The sequence below is a fragment of the Saccostrea echinata genome, unplaced genomic scaffold (genome assembly GCF_033153115.1).
Source record: "Saccostrea echinata isolate AGI-Se365-2 ecotype Australia unplaced genomic scaffold, CSIRO_AGI_Sech_v1 ptg000051l, whole genome shotgun sequence".
Classification (NCBI taxonomy): Eukaryota; Metazoa; Mollusca; class Bivalvia; order Ostreida; family Ostreidae; genus Saccostrea; species Saccostrea echinata.
In genome coordinates this window covers 9961742-9986068 of record NW_026889800.1, presented here as the reverse complement: position 1 = coordinate 9986068, position 24327 = coordinate 9961742, and the positions used below count along the sequence as shown (strand labels likewise).

Here is a 24327-nt window from a genome sequence, read left to right as displayed (position 1 = left end):
GGATACCATTAAAGTCTTTTTCCAGTAAAATATCCAAATATGAGACAGATATGTCAGACTCTGTTGTATCTTTAATTCAAGATCATTGGGATATATCGAGTCTACATATGAATGAAAGTAACTATTGTAAATTGATAATACGTCGTCGATATATCTAAATGTCGAGTTGAAGGCCACAACAAGTGTTTTTTTCTTCTCATGTAGAAGTTTTTGAATAAATTCTGCTTCATGTGAATACAAAAAATAGCTCTGCTAATAAGGATGCGCAATTTGATACCCATGGAAATTCCAACAGATTGTCGGAAGACCTGAATAAAAAAATAGAAATAATTTCTCTTTTAGCGGAGTAAAAATTTCCATACTTGTACATGTTCATAATAGAACCCGAACAATGGGCTATAGAAAGAAGCGAACAAAGGAGAAGAATGGAAAAAACCCAGTGACGTAAATAAGGCGGTACCTCCAAACAATGCGTTCACAAAAGGTTGTTCACGGATCCCTAACTGGGGATTTTCCATCAGCGATTTCGTTGGTGCCCCTTATGGGTTTTTCCTTTTTACGTTCCTAACTTAGGTTATAAGGTTTGCAGTGAATATGGTATTGAACCAAGTAACAAAGAGACACACAATCAAGTTATTCAGTGAATAAAAAAAAAACAACCCCCCATTGTTTCCCCCGTATCTGTCGGTCATACTACTCCCAGCTAATTTCCTAGATTTTAGGGTATATTTGGTGACTGATTTTGAATAGAAATGACATAAATAAATAAATAATAATGAATAAATTCTTTAAATATAAGCAAGAAATCGTAGATTTTCTTTGCTGTTCAAATACCAAGTATGCGACTTTTTGTCATTTTCTATATAAATCTGTACAATATTAGTACACATTTTAAGACTTAGTAAAAAACAAACAAACAAACAATTTTTTTTAAAGAATACAAAATTTCCGATCAGGATCAGATCATAAGAGGTGAGCTGATCCAGGATCTAATTGTATATGATCGACTTAGCCACACCCTGGGAACTGGAAGTTGAATCCATTAAGGACAAAAAATCTATAATTTTAATAAAGTGTTAGCCCCATCCTGGGACCTTTGAGCGCTGGATCCAGGAGTCATGATTTGCATTATTTTGGTTGAGAGCCAAATATTTATTGTTATATGCACATATTTTGCTTGCTAGATGCCACGAGTAAATAAGAGGGTCAGATGGGTTTTTTTTTCAATATGACAAACTAATCCCAACTCTGGGCCCTGAACCAGGGACCCATGGGCCAGAAATTTACAATTCGGAAGAGGGCTATGCATTTAGCAAATAGTTTGCTAAATACTTATGAGTGGATACAAAGAAGGTTTTTTCAGAATTTCAACGTATGACCAAGACCCACTCTAGGTTCTGAACAATAGACCCAAGGCCACGAATGTCACAATTTTGATTTCATTATATTCCATTTCTAATTGCATTCTATGTGATAACTCTTTGAAAGTTAGGCGAGTTGATTTCATCATAATTCAACCAGAATGTTGATTTCGCCAGGTGAAAGGTCAGGAGCCTTATATGCATGTCAATCTCGTGTGATTGTGTTTGTGCTTCGCCCGTTATGCAAATTATCCCACGTTTCCAACTATCGTTGATGCCCTGGCATACTCAACAAACAACAGACAGTGATTCCTTAAATAACCCTACAAACAGGTGTCCATAAGGCAAGATGTTATAAAATACAATGCAACCTTGGGCCAAGGACCATAAATTTCACAATTTTTGTAAAGAACTCTTCATGCCAACAGTTTGTAAGATGTCCAGGAGTTAAGAAGATTTTTAGTTGAGTTATCCTTGTCTCTTTGTCCATCTATCACACTATCTTAATTTTTCTTCAAACTCCTCTTAATTTAAAAGTAGCCAATTCATGTTTTGGAATACAATAGGTGGTGTCCTGTAGATATGCATAGGTTTGAAAATATTTTCGCCAAGAGGACCGGTTGGGGTTGAAAAAAAAACGTATATATTTTTGCAGAAAATCTCTCAAAACTCCTCTTACATTTTAAAGCTGAACAACTACTCGTAAAAGGCATTGTCCGCCATATTTCTATTTCATCAGCGCTATCCCAACAACCCCTATATAAGCCAGAGACCTTTTAACAGTTCAAAGTATTACGCTGTAGAGGTCTCACTTGAGAAGACGTACATCTTACATTGCCGTATTACTCGGTCGTGATGAAATAACTGTCATATTTTACACACTTTTTCCGAGCCAGGAGAAAAGTAACATCAATTATACAAGTCAATGCATTATTTACAGACAGAAAATTCACGTACTTAAAACAAGGAATAAACTCTCGAAGGGTTTATATACCTGTGTGGAGGTGCCTATTTACGAGTAGTGTTCAGCTTTAAGCAGTAGCAAATTCATCTTTTGGAATTTGACAGGTAGTGTCCTGTAGACAACTATATGCAGTTGCGTCTCAGAAATTTTATTTTCACCCTTGGGTCCAATTGGGGTTGAAAACAGAAATTGCTTTTCTGTAAAAAATAAGTTCCAAGTAATCCTCATAAATTTTACGCTATTTCATTTATACATATATATATAATTTGAAGTAACTCATGCTCTCCATTATAACTAATCAGTATGGATTTATGGAAATAAATCATTGCATATTAACTATTTCCATCTTTGGATTCCTGAATATAAAAAGTCCCTTCTAAATAGCAAGATGCATTCAAAATACATACAAACTTGATACTTCACATTTTTATTTTATGTATACTTTGTACATATTTACAGATTTTAAAAAGAAAAACAAGGGATCCATTCACATATGATTCTGTAACAAGTAACTAAAATCATCTGCTCCTTGTCATATCTAAAATATTTTTGCATAAAACATATATATATATTTTTTATGTGCAACACCCTGTTCATTATGACATGATTCTCAGAACATGTCATTGTTCAAAAAAAAAAAAAATCTTGTCAGTACTTTTGTGTAAACTTTAAGACATGCTATCCCTCTTGCTCACATTCACACACACATGCACAAACAAACACAGAGTTTGTGAGAATCAGGAGTCCATTTCATGGTATCGGGCAAACATCGTCTTCTTTACCGACTCTCTGTAGTCGTCACCCGAGGTCGTACCATAATTAGCTCCCCTCATTCCTAGTCCAGCGGCCTGGGCTCGCCTTTCAGCCTGTAAACACAATGGAAAAAGTCTTCTACAACAGTTTAAATGTTACACTTATCATCAATATCAATTTTTCTCTCACTGCAAAAACTTCCCCTCATCTGATATCTCATGATGCAGAATTTCCTGTTCACTTTCTAAAATACACTAACTAAAAATCTACAAAGTTTTTTGAAAAAGTCGTTTTACATGATTTATTCATTTCAAGGAATTTTCACAACTCAATTTATAAATTCATTAATAACATATAAAGATTACCTCTATAGGATTGACGATCCCCTGTCCAGACTTGCCTAGACCTTTCCCTGCCTGCCACCCCATCTTCTGTAGGAGCTTGTTACCTATGTTGTCTCCTCCTATACCAGCCTTTGTTGGTTGCTCATATCTAAACAAAATTTTACAAATAAAATCTATATTTTGATCAACAAAATGTTTTTTAAATGTCTTGAATTTTTAAAAAAGGATTATGACAGATCTTAACCTTTTAATACCAACGTAAACAGAATTTGTCTGTAATTTTAGAGTTATTTAAGAGTTAATTAATTTTATGTTTATTTAATTGAAGCATCTATTTTAAAACTTACGGTACGGGAATGTCTGGTCTTTTGTGCCTGGGTTCTGGTGGTGGTGGAATTCCATATTTATCCCTGCGTTCCTTGGCTCTATCTCGATACTAAAAAGTCAGAAGCATGAATCTCACAACACTCAGTATAAATAGAATAGAATATTCAGTGAAAACTGTCTAATCCGACACCTGTGTAATCCATTTCACTGTGAATTCTGAGGTAAGATTTCATTCCCATTGTACTATTTTCCATGTTTTTTACACTGTGCAATCCGACACCCTGTCTATTCTGACACAAAATTCGTCTCCCAGTGCATATGGGTTTAGACAGGTTTCACTGTACAAATATAAATTCTCTTAATTTTAACAACAGAGATAATATTTTATAGCACCACTAACCTGGAAATGACCAGAATCACTGCCACCTGATGCAGCTTTTGCCTTGACTAAATTCTCTAAATTTTGCTGGAAATAAAAAGAAAATCATATGCTTAATTTTAATTTTACTTCATGTGCTTTATGACTACACCTGCTATACTAAGCACAAATTATCTAACCTGTACTATTTCCAAACATTATAACAATAAAAACACAGGCACAAGCTTCTTTTGTAGGAAATCCGTGGTAAAAAACTCTACAAACAAACCTTGTGGAGATCAGACATCTGCTGATGCTTGATGAGGATCTCTTTTGTCTGGAACTGACGTTTACACAAGAGACATGCCAGTTTGTTCCAATCAGTCAGCTTACTCTCGTCCAGAATTCCTGGGTCCTCCTCTCCCTGCTCTTCATCATCACTGTCTCCGCCGTAGGACGCCACCAGACCAGGCTTGGCACCACCTGCCACTCTACTAGGAGAATTAACCTGTAAGGCATAAAAACATAACAATATTCAACAGATACATTAAGCTGGTCACTTGGCTCTGTTAATCAGACTGAGCTCACTCCTGATAATGCTCGGTTATAAATTCTACGAAACATTACATTGTGTTGAAATTTCGTAACATACAATTCTGCTCAGTTGAAATGCCCAGATGCAGTACTTACAGCTGCTGGTGGTGGAGGCATTAACTTCTTGTCTTCTAGACCCCCTTTAGCCTGAAAAATAAAATGATTTAGTCATCAGCCTTCACATTTCACAAAAGAAACTGATACTGAACTACATACATTTTGAAATATTTTCTTGGACTTGATCACTTACACTTTTCTCCAGTATTGCATAGCCAGCATCAGCAGTGGCAGATTCTTTTCTCTCATTTTGACCACTCATAGACTTCAATGCTGCATTAAAGCCTTTCAAGGCTTCTTTCTGTTTATTCATTGTTTGAGCCCATTTTTCCATGTCCTATTGAAACAAAATTTCTTTGTACATGTATCTATCATCAGAATTGTACAAAACTTGTACATCTACAGTACCAAAATATGGAAATGCAATTCACAAGGACTTTTTGAATACAGAACAAGTGGACTAACCTTGGCAATTTTCTTGGCCATCTTGTTTTTCTCTTTTTTCTCTTCCTTCTTCTTTTTCTCTGTAGTCCCTTCTCCTTCGGTAGCTGCTCCCGGCCCTTGATTGGTGGGGGCGGGGAGGTAGGTTGATTTCTCGGCGTCCCAGTACATAAACTGCCCAGTCTGGGCATTGTAGTAGTACTGCGAGTTAGCATCATAGTATAGGGTTGTCAGAGGATCATAGTAGTACCCTGAAGTCTCCTCAAACTGGTATGTTGATACATCTGGTGGAGCTGTGAGCAAAATAATACATCAAATAAATGTTTACAGTTATACTGTATGTGTACATAAATTAACGTATTCAAAATTTAGCACAATCACCGGGTATGGAGTGGTCATGAATTAGAGCTATACATGTAGCGCTAAAAAATAAAAATAAAATAAGTTGTACTTATTGTCTCTAAGTTAAAGTAAAATTTTAATATCTTACTCTAATTAATTTTTAAACATCGTATTAGATTATTGCTGTTCAATTATCGTGTCCACCTGGCTGAAAATGAGCCTTCAGGTATTTATTGTGCAGTCGAGTTTTATTATTGAGCATTTAATTAACGTTTAACTATTAATTAAAAACAATTAACTTAAGATTTTCTGATCCAGGAGTATTAATAATGTGTAATTATGTATGTTAGAATATCATTGTGTAACTAATACCGTACATATATGACGTATATATACATTGTTGAGGGTCACATATTGAGTATGCCGGTCGACACGGCTGAACTGAATGGTCCAAGAGACAAATGCCAATAACCCATTTTATATTAAAATTAAATTTAATTCAAGTGAATTTGGAAAAAAATCACATTATACATAGATATATATATTTACATACATTTATCTATGCCTACTGCCTGGCGAAATTGATGACGACTAAATCGGGCTCCATGTTCGAGGCCTGATAAAATGGCAGATCGAAGCAAGTAATGAAAAACATCATATATTCATTTATTAACGGTAATCATGAATTAGTGCATCACTGTCTGCGCCAAAGCCGCTAAATATGAAGCCCGCTTTTTTAAGTACACATACAGTAATTGCCTATCTAACAGAATGACAGACACAGAGGTGGCTCAGGACTTCTCTTAACCGAATTTTTCAGACAACTGGAGATTGGATAGGATCTTGAGGCATAAATGCAGACTACTAGTAGATTTGCACTATTTGTACCAAAAACTTCATGGGTAGTGATCAGGTTTAACCATCACCCGTGGTACTTAAGTTTGGTTATTTCTATGGCACAATATCTACACCCACGTAACCATGAGGGCAGTACATAGGCTCTAACTTGTGCACAATTTCCAACCCTTAATTACATCATCACATACATGTATAAATATATATATACTCTTTTTTATTAATCTTTGTACAGTCCTCCGGTTCATTGTAGTATATAAAGTACTTACGATATTTCGGGTACTCTTCAGTAGTTTTCTCCTCCTGAGCAGGTGCTTGTTGTTGGTCTTTGTTCTGACCCTAAATCAGTTTAACAAAATATTAGACTTGAAACATAAAATAAGTTGTAGATATAATATACATATACTTTATGACAGCTGTAGATTTCCTTACCTTCTTTTGCTGTGAACCCTTGGCTGCCAGAGATTTATTGATGGCTGCCTGTGCTACAGCTGCTGCAGCATTTGTCGAATCCGCTACAAGAAAAGAGAAAATCATTCTATATCATTTTAATTCCCTTACTGTGCTACTCAGAGTGGACAAAAGTAATGACTTTCACTCAACAACTTGTAGTTACTGCTCTATGCAGTGTTCAATGCTTGATTTAGTATATATATATGACAGTTTCTTGAACTTACTTTGGGTTCCCTCATAGTACTGAGCATAAGCTGCCTGGTTATAATCTGTACCCTGGTAGAAACTCTGGTCATAATAACCCTGCTGATTTGTCTGGTTGTAGTCCCAACCCTGGCCCTACAAACATAGGAAATCACACCATATTTATATTTTTTCTAGCCTTTATGAAACCTTTAAAAGCTTTTTACAGTAACTTAATGGCAACAGTGAAAATTTTTTTTTTGCTTTACTATATGTTAAGTTTTAATTTAATAAAACGGGAATTTTATCCCACATAAAAATTACAGAGTACACTTAGATAGATGTGTTTGTTTTGATTTCCCAATGTTAGTACAAAATTTACTTTCACTTTTACCTGTGCTGTACCATATTGGCTTGCTGCAGCATTTAAGGTAGCCATTCTGTAAGACAACAATCTTCATTGTTAATTTCTTTCACAATTTGTTATGTCTTAGATTTAGCCAAATTTTTTTCTCAACAAAAATATTAACCCGAAGAATGTGCCATGTACATTTTCATGAACCTAAATGTGAATGCACGTCAAATTGAGCCTAATGTAAAATTGTACACATAACACTTACACAGTGGAGAAAGTGTTTTTGGCAAAGTTCACAAGGAGTTGCTTTCCGTCGACTTCCAGTGGTAAATGATTGTTGAACTGATCCATCAGCTGAGATGCCTCGTTAACAGTGTTCAACTCCATGAACCCGAACCCTTTGGAGGTGTTGGTGGCCTCATCTCTAATTATCTGAACATTCTTCAGTGGGAAAGTGGTGATCTGACCCATCACATGTACAATGTTGTCCTCTGTAGTAAGAGCATCCAAACCACGCAAAATCAAAGCTGTAGAGCAATACAGTATACAGCATTAAAACACCCAACTACAACTGTATTACATAATATGGTGTGTAAAAACTCTGTTGCAACAGAAATTTACATAATCTATAAGGGGTTAGGTATATATATATACAGTAAACACTTTCCATAACCAGACTATCTAATACATTTGCATTACATAATGCAGTGTGTAAAAATTGATCTCGTTACAGAAATTTAAATACAATCTATAACGGGTTAAAAAGAACTGCGAACGATAGCATCGTTCTCCCGCCTACCTCCAAGTCAATTTTCAAAAGTTAACACATCTGAATGATTTTTCATATCTATATAGATATTTATATGAATTTTCATAAAACATTACTTCTTTGGGAAAACAAAGAGAGATAACTCTATAATTTGGAGAAAACTTGTGTTTTTCACTATAGAAATCAACAGAAAACAGAAAATATTTTTAGAACATCCCCCCCCCCCCCCCCCCCCCCCCCGTGAAACAAAAATTCCTTTTTACAGGTAATATGGACTGTCAGTTTTCACAAATTCATACCAAAGTCCCACGGGGGGGGGGGGGGGGGGGGGGGACATATGTTTATAGACCAAAAGCTACAAAAATGCTTATTTTTTCACCAATTTCAAAGGGTTTTACAACTAAAACATTGTATTTTATTAATAATATATGTTTAATTTTATATGCATAAAACATAAGAAAAGATTTAAAGAACATTTATTCATATCCAAGAATATTTTAAAATGTGTTGATGCTTAAAAGCTCAATTTCAATGGAAAATATAGTCTACCCCCCTTATTTAAAGAGCTGGAATTAGGGGTAGTTAACTATTTAACACTGGCATTAAAATTATCAGTCAATTACCATTGGACTCTTCTTTGCATTCAACAAAGATTTTAAGGCCAAATTGCCATTAGTATTGAATTAAATGGGTGTAAAATGTAGGTGGGAATCGAGAGTTAGCGTGCGTAGTTCTTTCTATATCCATCAAATTTAATTACTGTAAAATGAGATTAATAAGTTTGATGAATTCCTCATTATAGAACACTTAACAAGGACCTGTAATTCAACTGTACTACTCACTGTTACAAGGATTTGTACCAATCTGATCAAAGCCATCACCTTCTTGTTTTCTCTCTGACTCTGAAATACAAAAACAACATTGCTTTACATCCACCCCAAATAAATCGGATATCCACCAGCCTGATTTTGTCCAGTCCCCTGATCTGTCTGTGGGGCAACCCTTTTTTCACATCATTTCAGTCATATAAAGCCAAATGTAACAATCAGAGTATTTCTTTTCATTTTCTCTCTCTCTCACACCGTACATGCCATTTCTTAATGGATTCATTCACAATGGAAATAGACATATTTTCTTTCATACGTCTTCATTACAAATGTCAGTAATAGAAACCGAAATATATTCTTCTAAAATCTACAAATCATGCTTTTTTCAACAACACATGTAAAAATGTTAATGGTTATCATATGTCATTCAAAATTATGCCAAAAGTCCATCAGTTATTTGTTAATGAAGAAATTCAACAAAGTAGGATTGTTGATTTAAAAGTTTAAAGATTTTTATGCAGAAAAAAAAAAAAACCAAACTGTCATTGATATGGTTTTCAGAAATGAACTTTTTATGCAATATGTTTTGGTCCAGTAATACTCAAAAGTAAGTAAATAGAAGTATATCGTTCTGTACCCCCTTCCCGTCCCATACCATATTTATGTAAATATACCCTACCCTCCCATTTCCCTACATGACAGCACACCTGATAATTCTCCAAGTGTATTATATACTCTACCTTCTCGCGACAAATTGCACTTGAAACAGTGATCCCTTCTCTTGAAATTATGGACGCCACACTAAAAGTTAAGAAATTTACATAGAAATTTAAATTATCCTAAAAATATCATTGAACAAGAGAATGGAAGAAAAATCAATAGTGTTGGTAGCGAGGTGTGTAATTTGTAAATGTTTATACTTACCCTGTCAGTTACAACCCTTTTAAATATGATTTGCATGTCTTCTACATTACAAACTTATTGTATTGTGACCAAATAGCTTACAAATCAAGTATAGAATAAAATAAACCATTCATACTTCCAGGTTCTATCTTGTTTTGGTCATTTTCTTTTTCTGTTTAAAAACTGTAAAGTTGAATCTTTTTCCTTTGTGATTTTTGCTTTTTTTTAAAATTTTTTTTTTTTAATTCTATTACATAAACCTGTACTGGAATCAACAATTCAAAATCTGATGTTAATATTATGAAATGTATCTAAATTATATGGATTAACTACAAAAACAAAACAAAATGCTCACCCCACCCACCCACCCCCAAAAAATCATCCCTCCCACATCAGATAAACCAGCCACACGGGCCACCACAAGACGTAGACATTACCTTGCTACAGGTCCAGTCTGTTTTATGGATAGGTCCCTTTTCTGGTCCTGTCTTTGGGGTGCTATAGTGCATGGTGGCAGAATAATGATTCTGGATATTCAACACACCCTGTAAAATAAACACAAAAATGATTTACAGGTCATCCTAAAGGGAAAGTTACCAGAAGCCAAAAGAGCCTGTCCACAAAGAATCATGGATTGTATTCTGTATCTAGTAGCAGTACACAGATAAGGTTTTGTAATGGGATCTGTCATCATGCATGGGAATGAGTAAAGTTGGTTATCGTCATATCACTATTTCCCAGTACGGGGACAAAGCTACAGTAGTATACAGAATAGCAGAGGTTTTGATTATCTAGGATTCAGATCAGAAATATTGATCAAAATCTTGAAGTTAGGGAAACTATTGCAATAGATCATGATAGTTCCATTCCTTCTTAATAAGTTTGTTATAGGGCTGTCACGAGTACCCGAAATAACCGAGAACCACGGTCCAAGTTGTTCGGTTCGGTTCCGGATCCATTTTTCCGGATTTTGGTTCGGGTCTGGTTTATATATTAGAGTCTGTTTAATACAAAAAATGGCGTCGAAATCAAAGGAATCATGACGATAACAGTGATAAAGAAACATCACAACTGAAATCTACTTCATTCCATGACAAAACACTTGTCACGGAAGTATTAGATAATTATCAAAACCAGCAGGAATGGTCAGGTTGTGGCTAATAGTAGGCAAAGACACCGATGTCTAGACGTCCGCATGGTTAAGACTTGTTTTCAATTTAAATTTAATGTAACAAATAAAGATTTTTCAAGTTAAATTCATGAAATTAAGGTTTAAAATAGTTGTAAATAACCGACCCGAAAAACCCAAAACCGAACCGAAAATTTACAGAACCGACCCGACCCGGAAAAATTTTGGAAGCGTGACAGCCCTAGTTTGTTAGTCTTGGGATTTGCCAGGCTTATCAGAAGATCACCACATTATTTTTCACTTTATCATGATCCTACACTGTAGTTATTATTCATGTTTTTTTTTTCAATATCAAACATTTCAATCTTGATATGAACTGTGTTTGAATTTGTAAACCAACCTCATTTCACCAATAAACTTAGTCAATTTATCCTCAACTTGTATACTGAATATTTTATTGAATTAGAAGTGTCTCTCCTAAATTTTTTTTCAGATCTCTCCTTCGATTTTCCCATTGGAGCATGATTTGAACAATAATGACCAATTCAATTTTACAAAAATAAAACATCAAATTTATTTGAATTGAAAAACAATCGATGAAATGTTCTCCAAATATGTACATTCTTGACGAAATTTTAACTTTTGTTTTTCTATTAAATGCCCCCACCCTCCAAACTACATACATGTATATCTTTTGACACTGATAATGAATCCTTAACATTCCCCCAACATGTTAACACTTGACATTGTTTGATATGATAATGAACTCCTAACCCCTCCCCACCCCACCCCACCCCCACACCTCCCTTTCACTTGTACACTCTTGACAGTGTTTGATATGATAATGTACTCCTTAATTTCTCCCCTAGATTGTACACTCTTGACACTGTTTGATGTGATAATTAACTCTTTAATTTACCCCCCTAGTTTGTAAACTCTTGACATTGTTTAAAATGATGATAAACTCATAAATGCACCCCCCCCCCCCAGTTTGTAAACTCTTGACAATATTTGACATGATAATGAACACCTAAATCCCCCCCCCCCCCCCCAACCTAGTTTTAAACTCTTGACATTGTTTGATGTGATAATGGACTCCTAAATTTCCCCCCTATTTTGTAAACTCTTGACATTGTTTAATATGATAATGAACTCCTCAATTTCCCCTAGCTTGTACACTCTTGACATTGTTTTGACCTGATAATGATCCATCCATCGCTGGGCATCTGCCACACTCTGAAACTCCACAAATGCAAAGCCCCGGGAGGTACCTGTTTAACGATTTAAATGTCATTAGCACAAAAAGTTTATCTTTATGTGGGGCACAACAAATCAGCATCATGATTCATCCTCCAAAATGTCTGTATCAGGACCAAGGGGCATCATTAGTTCTCCACTACTTACCTTCTTCCATCAGAACACAACATATCAATTTCTTGTGTTTTTATCTAAAGTTGCACATCAGCTATTGTTGTTTCATTCCCTATTAATTTTCTTTAGCAATAACTCTACTTTTTCTGTGCTTTATATTTGCTCAACAATTTCATCATACAGTATCCCCCCCCCCCCCCCCCCCAAAATTAAACTTTCTGTCTTATGAGTTGTGTATATGATATGAATAAATAAATATACGATAGCAATAACAATTATTCAGGAAACATCATGTTCAAGTGGTTTACAATGAAAGGAAGGTAGTTTTGTTTATACCTGTACTTCTTCTCATAAGGCGTACATCTCTGACTGGGGCCCCAAACATCATCAGTTCTGCACGAATCTGAAACAGAGCATTGAAATATTTTATTATCTTAATTATACCATAAATTTTCACACTTTTTATATGATACCAAACAAAAGCACAATATTTTTTTTCCTCCTTGACCATAAATACTAGGGATGGCAATTTGTAACCGGTTAACTGATTACTCGGTCAGAATGATGGCAATCGGTTAGAAAATCTGTAATTGGTTAGTCGGAAAAATAAAAAAATATATATATAAATTTGAACCTAATTTTGTTAATTTTTTTTTTTTTGAAAAAAGAGATCTTTGCATAAACGTTTTCACATATCCAAGCTGACTTGGATGTAATTATGGTTTTCCGGATTGATAGGGTAATTGGTCATTTTGTGTTTGAAGTGTTAATTACTGTTAAAACACCATGTCATTACCCTGACTGTCCTTGTATTTCTTTAATAATTAAATCACTGTTGAGAACAGCGAATTACTATGTTTGTTTTTTTTTGCAGTTATCTATCAAATAAATTGCTACACAAACTTTGTAAATTAAGTGATGTATTTCAGACTTAGTTTTAATTATGGTGACAATGCTGAATGAACGTATGTGAAATCTGCTTTGGAAAAATATCAATGATTTCTCAGTCATGATTCGTGGTTTTCTTATTTTTTTCCAGTCTACATTGAAACTAAAATAAAATATAGAAGCATGTGGTTTTTTTTTTTTAAAAATCAAGAATCAAGACAAATAAAATGATTTAACATCTAGACTCTATCAGTCTTCTTGTATATATGAATAGAGCTACGTAGGAAAAAAAGTATGTACATCAAGAAAATGTGTATTTTGATATGGTTAACCGGGTAATCGGTCAGAACGTCTTGCGGTTAATCGATTAGCAATTCTGTATTTGATTGCCATCCCTAATAAATACAATTTAATCCACTGCAATCACAAAATGAAGTCCACAGAGAGGAGAAAATATGTCCGAGTTTGACTTAATTTTGTAAGATTGCTGCAAAAAGGATATGCTTTTCTGTGACTGTTGCAATATGATTCAATGTTGTTGATATTCTTACATCCTTCTCTTCTACTTGTGGGGGGAGATTTCGTAGCAGGACTGTATTAGTGGGTGTGTCTGTCATCCACTTTTCTCCAGCCCTATCCTCTCTCTGATCTGATCTATGAAAACTGTCACGACTGTCCGAGTCCTAGGATGGATATACAACATACATCAATAACTCAATTAAATGTATATATTTATAAAAGAATGAAGCATGTGTTTTATAAAATGCCAGTCTTCAAGGAATGCAAATGTCACCCAGGCTTGACCTTTACATCAAACCAAAATCAGTTGCAGACAAAGGTGTTAATTAAAGTGACAGATAAAGATAAGCCTCTAAAATTTTCTGCAGCAGACATAATTTATCCCAGGGGATATATTGTACTGCTCTCTCATCCTTTTCTTCAAAGTTTACAATAAGAACTTTTTCAGCAAATATAGAATGAGGTTATTATCCAACTACCTGTTAAAACTAATATTATTCTTGAATTTACATAAGGCAGCCAAATAAAAAAGAAAAGAAAAAAAAGAAAATAATAAAAAAGATATCTTTATATCTTGTTTTTAGAATTCAATAAAATCATAACTCATTGTGGTGTATTTTACCAAAATAAAGTATGAACATTATTAAAAGACATTGGAAAGTCAGGGTTTTCTAGAGAAAATAGGTTGAATACTGCAAGACAGCACTGTGTTATTTCTTACCCTATCATCATCAGATGATCTGTGTGAACTGCGTTCTCTGTCTCGTCTATCTCTCCCTCTATCACGATCTCGGTCGCGATCTCGATCTCTTCTACGATTTCTGTCACGATCATGTGATGATCTTCTCTCATCTCGACGACGTCCATCTCTGTCCCTGTCACGCCTTCTTGACCTTCATAAACAGTAATCTTACATTTTAAGACAACAATTCAAGTTTTTCTTAGTTTAAAAGTTAGTTACAAATGAAACCTTTTTTTTTTGAATTATATTACAAGCCAATGTATTTGCCAGTCTACAACCCACAAGAAGATCACTCCAGTTATTTGTATGGTTTACTCACCTGTCCCTATCCCTTTCTCTATTATAGTCTGGCTGATTATCCATGTCTTGTTTTTGGCCAAGATGACCTGGTACAAGGTCATATCCGCCTTCTTCGTAGCCGTAATTTTCATTGATGTATTCACCCTCCTCATACTCCTCCCCAGCGTGGTTGTACATATTGATGGGCATACCCACAGCTCCCATAGGCCCCTGGTATATCCCATACTGACCCTGTTGCAGGGCAAATGGATGAATCTCCATGTCACTAAAAGGAAACAAGACTTCATTATTTTTATTTTAAGATTACTATGTAGACTCACTGGCACTGAAGTTAACGCAAATACTGCGAATGTGCATGTTTAAAAAAGGATGGGTAGGACACTCCTGAGGTACTGTAGGTGTTTTTTCGGCCAGATGCAACATAAAGCATTTCAATACATAAATATGATTTTGTTCCACTCAAATGCTTTACTCAAAGATTTTTTATTATACATCTCCAAGTGCTCATGGCCATAATCATAAACAGGTTGGGACTGATCACCCAAATGGAATACAATAGCCTGTTTGGGCTATAATATCTCAAATGGGATATAAATTTACAGCGCAAAAATTTAAAAAAAAAAAAAATAATAATAATAATAGTAATTTGATTATAAGTATGGTAATTGTGGGTTGTTGGTAACCACTCGCCCACTTGCAAATGTGAGTTAAATTTGCTGTAGGTGATTAGATATTATAAATCTGGTGGCCCACATGGTGAATGATTTTCTTTTCCAGAACATAATCACATTTTAGTTTCAGTGATTTTTCTACACCCAATTTAGGTCCGAATATCGGCCCTTTCCCCTATCAAAAATTACCGATATTTTCCCAATTTCAGTTGCTTCCCCCCCCCCCCCAGAAAAACCGTTATTGATTTTACTACATTGAATTTTTTATGTAGGACTTATATAAATTGGAAACGCTATTGCTCTCGGTCATTCATACTCTTAAAATAATAGTGAAAAACAGCAGATCATTTTGTGCGTTTACAAGACATAGAAAAACACATGGATCATGTCAAATGTCAAACTAAATACATCGTAAGAAAAAGTGTAAGATGCATGTGAACAGGCGAAACAAAGCTTTATTTGTAAATCCAAGAACTAGTAGTTCTACAACAAGCATCCCTGATTCCATGAAAATCAAACCGTTTCTACATCCGGCAGATGCAACTAATATTGCAGCACAATGATTAGGGTGATTTAGAAAGCTAGAAGAAAAATGATTTGTTTTAAATCATGTCAGATTATATCATCTTCAAGGGCTATTATGAGTAGAATTTTTTTTTATGTCTACCATTATGGCAAAAAAAAAAAAAAAAAAAGAATTGAAATATAGGACGGTCACAACTAATGACAACTTTCAAAGATTAAAAAAAAGTTAAAAATGTAGAACTGTGTCTAATTTGTTATTTTGTAGTAAATATTGTGAATAAATGATGTTACATTTACTTATATATTTTATTTCACCTGTCAATTAAGGTTTATTTCAATCTTATTGATTTTTCCCAATTTTACACAAATGTCGATGATTTTTCCCAATTGTAAAGGCCCAGGCCCCTTTTAAAAAATGTAGAAAAATCACTGAGTTTTATTTTGTATGTACTCTCAGTTTCAATAAAGTGCTCTTCTGACCAACTGCCCTAGTTTATTTGTGTTGTGTGCTAAGCAGATTAGTCAAACACGTACATGGCTAAGAACAGTCTTGCTGATTTATCGAAGCAGTTAAAATTGATTTGAGATTGTTCTTATAGAAATATTGTAACAGTCCGCTATGATTGTCAGACACTCCATCCACAACAGTTATTTATAGATACCAAATGCACACAATGGTTTGGAATCAAACCTCATCACAGGTTGGATGTCATATACTTCAGGTCTACGCTTAAACACTACAAACTGTAATGAACATATTATTGGATCGAAGTTTTTAGAAAAGAGAAAACCTGACAAGCTTCAAATACTGCGAATATTGATGACTAAAATAAATAAAAAGAATCAATTAAAAAATTAAGGATTTTTAAGGTTATTTTTTAATTGACATATAATGTGGGCCTGTGGATCACATTGTGGGCCTGTAAAGGATGATGTGACATAACTGCTATCTGGGGCTCTGGGGCCCCTTTTTTCTATGACGAATTATATTTAATCTACAACGATTTTGATAGTTTTCAAACATGAGTGAATAAATATGACGCCTTTTGAATAGTTTCAATAGTTCTGACACATTTTCATTCTAAGGATTACTGCATTATCTATGCTTTTTTAGACCCTATGACATTAACATTCGGCCAGGTTTGTGACAATATGTTCTTTTAGGGTGCGTCTTTTTACCACAAGGAACCACAAGGTACCACAAGGAACCACAAGGAACCCCAGGGATACCACAAGGTACCCCAGGGACACCATATACATCCTTAATTATTCTAAATATGGTTTATATGCACTTGCAAACTACAAAAAAATGTTTTTGAAGGGCAAATTAACACTTTAATTGTCCTAAACAGAGCAGTTATCCAAGATAAAAATTTAAAAGTAGTATACTTAAACAATGAAGCTCAATTATGCATGTATAGTTTTGAGGAACTTTAATAATATTTTATATGGTGTGAAAAAAATAATCCTGTAACTATGAATGGTGTATTTCAATACACAGAACCAATGGAAACTCACATAAACCCAAAGAATACCCTAGGCTTAAGGTACCACAAGAATACCCAAGGGTACCCTAGGAATATCTCAATGACACCCTATTTAACTATTTAAAAAAATGTACATGTAAATATGGTTTATATTTGCATTTGTAAATGACATAGTAACTGATTATTGTATATAGTGCAATACACAAAATAAAATGATACCCACATAAGAACCAAAGGATAGCCTTCAGTTACCACAAGGACATCCCAGGGTAACCCCCAAAATATCTCAAAATATCCCAAGGACAACCAGTTTGACCTTTATAAATCTAAAAATGGTTTTAATGCTTTTGTAAATAACTTAGTAACTGTTTATTGCATATTTTAATACACAAAAGGATACCAAGAACCCCAATTAAGGAAACTCTAGGTATCCAAATAATACCCTTAAGTATCCCAATAAATTTGAGCTATTTCAATAACATCCAATTCAGCTTTAATAAATGAAAATAGGTTTATGTGCATTTCTTAATTACATTGATCATTATCTGTTTATTGCTTAATTCAATACACAAATTAGAGGATTCAAAGGATGTACCCCAAGCGTACACCAATGACACCTCATTCAAACTTAATAAATGTCATATGCATTTGTAAGTTAGATATTAAGTCTTTCTGAGGTTTATTTGCATTCACTGTGTACAAGTTAATGATTATATTATGGTCATCTACCCAAAAATTTCAGCCAATCTGATAAGAATTTTTCACTCACGATTTCAGTCAAATTGTCAATTTATCTGTGTTACCTGCTATATAAATGAAACAAGTGTATAATTTATTATTATTAAATGTTATTATTAACCTGAATAAAGAAAATACAACAGTAAATCATCCTAAAAGTTTTGCAGTATGATGGCTATAACTTACAAAACTTTATGCATAAAAAAATATAACTCATGCATGAAAGGGTCATAAAACCTAAATAAATAAATTTTATGCAATAGGATAATTTTTGTCAATGTACCACTATACACCAGAATATCGGTATTATTGTACCCAGCCCAAGTAGCCTTTCGGTGACTTAACTTGCATGGATCATGCATCTATAAGGTTGTACATGTATACTACCACACTTGCTTCAGATGCTGGATCTGACCTACATTTTTTGGTTGAGTGACCAGAATTATTTCTTTTTTCTTTTTTTTTTTTGTGCAGGTTTCATTCTAGCTGAAGTAACTGTAAGCCCCCCGTGGTGATCAATCTTGCATGAATGATACCTCTAGGAATGTACACATGCAGATCTATATGGTTTGGTTGCTGAATCTTAGTACATTTTTCTGTATGATTGAACAGTGTGATTTAACAAAAAAGATTTGGAGCAAGCCCATGCCTATATATTACATGTAGTACGTACCTTTTAAAACATCCTACACGGGCGCGGATCTAGAAACTTTTCAAGGGGGGGGGGGGTGAAGAGGAAAAAGGGTTGTTATAACATACATATACATACAGTAATAGTTTAACAACTTAATAGGATACATGGGCGTAGAAGCGTTTTCAAAAGTGAGGGTGAAGGAAGCCAGGGAAAAAATATGGATTTCCTGAAAATTTTTGTTAAAAAAAATTAAAGGAAAAAACCCTCCGAACCCGAAAATCCTAATTTGTAGGGGGGGGGGGGCATTTTCTTTCAGCAACCAAATTTATTCATACATTACTACATTAGCCTTTCACTGAACAATTTCTATCGTAAAAACACAACAAAAAATTGGGTCTCCCCCCCTTCCCCCTCTCTCTCTCTGTCTATGTGTCTCTTGTTAGCAAATCCAAAAGGGATGGGGGGTTGCAAATCCCTGATACCCCCCCCCCCCCTCTTTGGATCTGCCACTGCTACACAGACCAAACATGTTTAAATCTTGCACTAATTACTACCCTAATATTTATAAAGGTTAGACTTTAATGTTGTACTTATAAATAACATTTAGTTGACTTGTACATCAAGATGACCTATGTAATCTTTTGATTTAATACTTATGTTTTGATAGTTTCTCAAGTGCATAACAGTTTTGCTGCATTTGATTGTAATATTTAACTTAATTTTTTAATAAGTGTTGTTTGATTCATTGCATCAATCTTAAAACTATAAATATTTTGGTACACAATTACAGGTACATGTAATGTTTTAATTCGTATCTGTATAAATTCATTAATACTTTAAAAAAAAATATCAAAATCCATTCTCATGCAAGTTTATTACAATTTACAAATTCAGCACTGATTAATTTTCTCTCACAGGAATAGTAAATAAATTTATTTGAGGTAATCAGTTTCCAGTCAATTGAGTTTAATGTTAATATGTGATAACCCTTGGCCAACTTTTTCAAACATGTTTTAATTTATGCTATGTATTAATTTTACCAATGGCAGGTGTCATTTATGATTCATTGATGCAGGAAAGAATGGGTTATATACGATTTTTTTAACAGCATTCAAAATTATTGCCCATCTTTAGCAGCATGATCTGTAGAAATGTTGAAAGTACCATTATGTAGAATTATGGGGAAAAATGGGTCAGCTTCAGGTATTTTTGTAAAAAATATTTAATTCATTTAATTCACAGTATCCAGCTAAACATAGTGACACAATTTAATGTTTATACTTGTATGTAAATAATACAAGAAAAATTATACATGTATAAGTTTATTAATAATTATTACATTATACCAGGTATATTTTTTCACTAACCTTCAGATTTACTTTTGTTTATATACCTAAGGTATGGTGTAACCAGTCTTGTGTACCTTGTGTATACACAAGTTAATCACTGAAAACTTGATTATACTCCTAATAATTATCACTGTTGATTACCTGAAATGGTGGATCTATACAATGCAAACAAGGCACCCTATACACAAGAGAGTTCTCCACATGTCATTAAAATACATGCATGCTATTTTCCATACTTCTTTATTAATAAATGGATATTTATTTTTCTATGAACTGGAAAATAAATAATATATTCTGTACTATCTTTATAGACATCCATACAGTTAAACTATTAATTTCATGATACATGTTTCAATCTTATATCATGTATATTGAGAAATTTAAGAAGTTTGAATTCATTTCCGTAACAAAAACTCAATTATGTTTGACATCCTTTTTACATAATTGTTTTTAAATTTGAAATTATTAAGGAATTAAATCTATGAAAACACTGAACAAAATATTTTTGTTGAGAAAAGTTCTTGTGTTTATATAAATATAAATTAACAAAAATTATTGTTGTTTACTTAATTATTTGGATATGGGTGAATTAAAAAATATCGACTAAAAAATTGAAATTTTAGAGAAAATTAAGTTTGTTTTTAAATTAATAAACATATATTTTTGCAAGATCAGATAATGTATAAATATTCTAGTTAATTTTTTTTAAGTTAGCTCATAATGGGTATATATACAGAATTTATTGATCACATAATGTATAAACATTCTAGTTACTTTTTTTAAGGGTCAATAGAATACACAAATCCATGTAAAATTTCAGAATTTTTATTTACAGAACTTTATTTAAAAAATAACAATTTTTAATTATGAAAATAATTCAAGCATGCCTCCACCAAAAATATTTGACCATGTGCAGAGCATAAATTAAACCCATGTGGAACATTGATTAAAAAAAAAAGTGTTACAATTAATTCCCAACTTTGAATTACATTTATATGATATTCTGTTTCCAATCTGCTTTTTCATAAAGTTATTCAATTAAATTTGAAATTGTAATAAATTTTCAAAATTATTTACCTACCAACCTACCCAACTTGAGATTTTAGGGTCGGGTTAGGGGAAACAGAAATATTTTTAATATTAATGGCCTAATTTTTTTTTTTATAAATACAAGATTTTGAAGGGATCCTCTTTAACCTTATTTTGTTGCACTCTTGACTTCTGATGTTTATTAAAAAACATTAATCTTAAATTCATAACGCAATCATTTTAAGTTTTGTGAAGCAGTTCGTTGTTTGAAAATTGGAAAACATTTTATTTTTAAATACCCAGGGGCAAAGATTGTTTTGAAAGAAATAATTTTGAAAAAGGCATTGTTGCTCAACACAACTATAAGCATTTTATTTTGCTTCATACCCAGCAGCAGAGAGATTTTCAAAGATTTTAATAAATGCTTAACACTATATTACATTACCAATAGATCCACAACCTAACACCAGAACCCCTAGCTGACCCAGGGGCCATCACACCATGCATTTAATATGTTTGCTGAATTAAATAGAGTAGAGAATAATAAATAGAGTAGAGAATAATACCGTATAACAGGTATTTTCTGCCGTTGTCCAATTTTTGCGGAATTTTGCGAATAGGACAAATCCGCAAAAATTACAATCGCAAAATATTTTTCAATATTCATATAGATATTTTGTATATGCAATTATGATAAGTGGTGCGTGTGTCTGACAGGGTTCTCATTAACGCAAGAACCTGCGTACTGGACGCAGCAAAATTATTTGGAACGCAAGGTTTTTAAAAGCGATGCGTCCGCAGACTCATGAGTGGTCATATCCTCGTTAGCAAGAAAATTCGGGTGTCATCGAAATTCGAAGATTTTAGATGTTAGGATTTATCCAAAACATATTGAATCAGAACCTTCCTGTAAATAATATCATAAGTTGATACAAAAACATCTTTACTTGTACCTATTTCGCAATTATTAATCCAAACTCCGATAGCTGCAAACAACACATGGTAGCTTTTCTTGTTTAAACACTTTTTTTAATCTTGTGTTTTATATTGAGACAATAATTACTGCTTGTATACACAGTGTGGCTTGATCGTCTCGTGAATTTCACCTAATGCAGACGACTGACAGGATTAGTTACGGCTCAATGCACATGACACCTGTGATTGTTAACCGTCAACTTTAGGGTACTAGATTATGCAATTGTTTGTTTTAGCTTAAAATATTAACACCAAATTAATTTTGATGGCAGTTAATTAGAAGCGTATTTTAGAATATGGCTTGGATGCATTTATTATCATTATCTATATATTTAAATATTTTAATAAATCGCATAAAACGTCTGTTAGAATAAAGATTTGTATTGTTGTTTGGGTGGACTGACACTGCATTAATTCATTGCAACTGGTATTCGAAATATTTTTACAAAAAATAACTAAAAGATAGTAGTTTAATTAAGCTTAATAGCTTAATACCAGTTCTCATACAGCTTTGATCAATATGTCTTAATGAATTTATAAACATAAACATGACAGCGTTCTGATAATTCATAAAGTTTAGTGATCGGACCCCGTAAATAAATTTTTGCAGTATAGTGCAACCGCAGAAATTGAAAACGCAGAAATTAATTTGCTACCTTTTAGGGGTTAAATCGCAAAAATTTCCAACCGCAGAAAATACCCATTATACGGTACTTTTTCACCATATTTACCCTAAAACTCTGACCCTGGGGCCATGAATATCACAAATGATAGAGGGCTCAATGTTTATTACAATCATGTCAACAGTTTGATTTCCAGGAGTCCCACCCTTCAAGCACAGAAAGGGGGAAGGGTTAGGGACCATGAAATTCAAAATCAATGTTTCACTTTCACGCTCCAAACTCCTAACATATAACTGGATTTGAATAAATTGAATCTACACTACCTGAGGATGCTTCCATATAAATATGACCAATCATAGCTTTGCTGTTCTTGAGAAGAAGATTTTTCCTATATATTCCTATGTAAGACTTTTATTGTGATCCAGTCCTACCCCCAGGGGTCATGATTTGATCAAATTTGAATCTACACAACCTAAGGATACTTCCATTTGAATATGACCAATCAAGGCTTTGCTGTTCTCGAGAAGATTTTTAAAATTTTTCCTATATATTCCTATGTAAAATTTTGATTGTCCATTGTGGTCCCGCCCTACCCCGGGATATTTGATTTGAAAAAAACTTGAATCTATTCTACCTGAGGATATTTTCATACTTTAGTTTCATTTTTGCTGGCCCAGTTGTGGTTCTTGAGAAGATTTTTAAGAGATGCCATTAATTTTTAAATTATCTCCCCTTGGAAGAGGGCGTGGTACTTCATTAGAACAAATTTGAATCCCTTTCACCCAAGGATACCTTTTGGTAAGTTTGGTTGAAATTGGCCCAGTTGTTCTTGAGAAGAAATCAAAAATGTGAAAAGTTTACAGATAGACGGACAGCTGGATGGACAGGTGCACACTGAACAACATGTGATCAGAAAAATTCAGTTGAGCCTTTGGCTCAGGTGAGCTAATAAACAGTTAATTAACAAATGCATTTAAACTATGATTAGATTTTTTAAAAGTTGAATTAAGTGGCATTTAAGTGTCATTTTGTAGGTACCTTGGCCTATCCTAGTGGTACAGGGGACATGACATTGTACAGGGGACATGACATTAGGGTTCTTCTTGGGTATTTACTTATGGTTTCTGTATTGAAATACACAATAAACCATTAACTTTTTATACATCATAAAAATACAATCTCTGCCTCTGAACTATGCATGCATAATTTAGCTGAAATAAGTGAATTTAATTTACCAGTAGATTTTTACCTTGGTTTAATAGCGCTATACTGTACCTATTTAAGACAATTAAAGTGTTAATTTGCCCTTCAAAACTTTTTTTTGTAGTTTACAAGTGCATATAAACCATATTTAGAATAATTAAGGTTGTATATGGTGACATATGGGTTCCTAGTGGTATCCTTGTGGTTCCTTGTGGTATCCTTGTGGTTCCTTGTGGTACCTTGTGGTTCCTTGTGGTA

The 24327-nt window shown here is 33.7% G+C and overlaps 1 protein-coding gene across 1 annotated transcript; it reads right to left on the bottom strand.

Moving 5' to 3' along the window:
• Positions 1-2736: 2736 nt before the first annotated feature.
• Positions 2737-15108, bottom strand: LOC133203814 (RNA-binding protein 5-like). Its single transcript, XM_061339601.1, has 21 exons — positions 14855-15108; positions 14515-14686; positions 13826-13957; positions 12723-12789; positions 12213-12286; positions 10324-10431; positions 9724-9784; positions 8999-9058; positions 7653-7914; positions 7427-7472; positions 7074-7188; positions 6829-6911; positions 6666-6735; positions 5224-5492; positions 4952-5095; positions 4798-4848; positions 4397-4615; positions 4150-4215; positions 3770-3858; positions 3444-3570; positions 2737-3191 (listed from the first exon to the last, which is right to left on the bottom strand). The coding sequence occupies exons 1-21, from the start codon at positions 15094-15096 to the stop codon at positions 3063-3065; spliced, it is 2586 nt and encodes an 861-aa protein (XP_061195585.1). The 5' UTR covers positions 15097-15108; the 3' UTR covers positions 2737-3062.
• Between the last annotated feature and the right edge of the window lie 9219 nt (positions 15109-24327).

Excerpts from the sequence above, each read along its gene's own strand:
- LOC133203814 (XM_061339601.1), bottom strand. The coding sequence starts at position 15,096 with ATGGAGATTCATCCATTTGCCCTGCAACAGGGTCAGTATGGGATATAC. Across the intron at positions 6,736-6,828 it reads AGGGTTCACAGCAAAAGAAG|GGTCAGAACAAAGACCAACA; the intron begins GTAAGGAAATCT and ends AAACTGATTTAG. Across the intron at positions 4,616-4,797 it reads TGCCTCCACCACCAGCAGCT|GTTAATTCTCCTAGTAGAGT; the intron begins GTAAGTACTGCA and ends TATGCCTTACAG.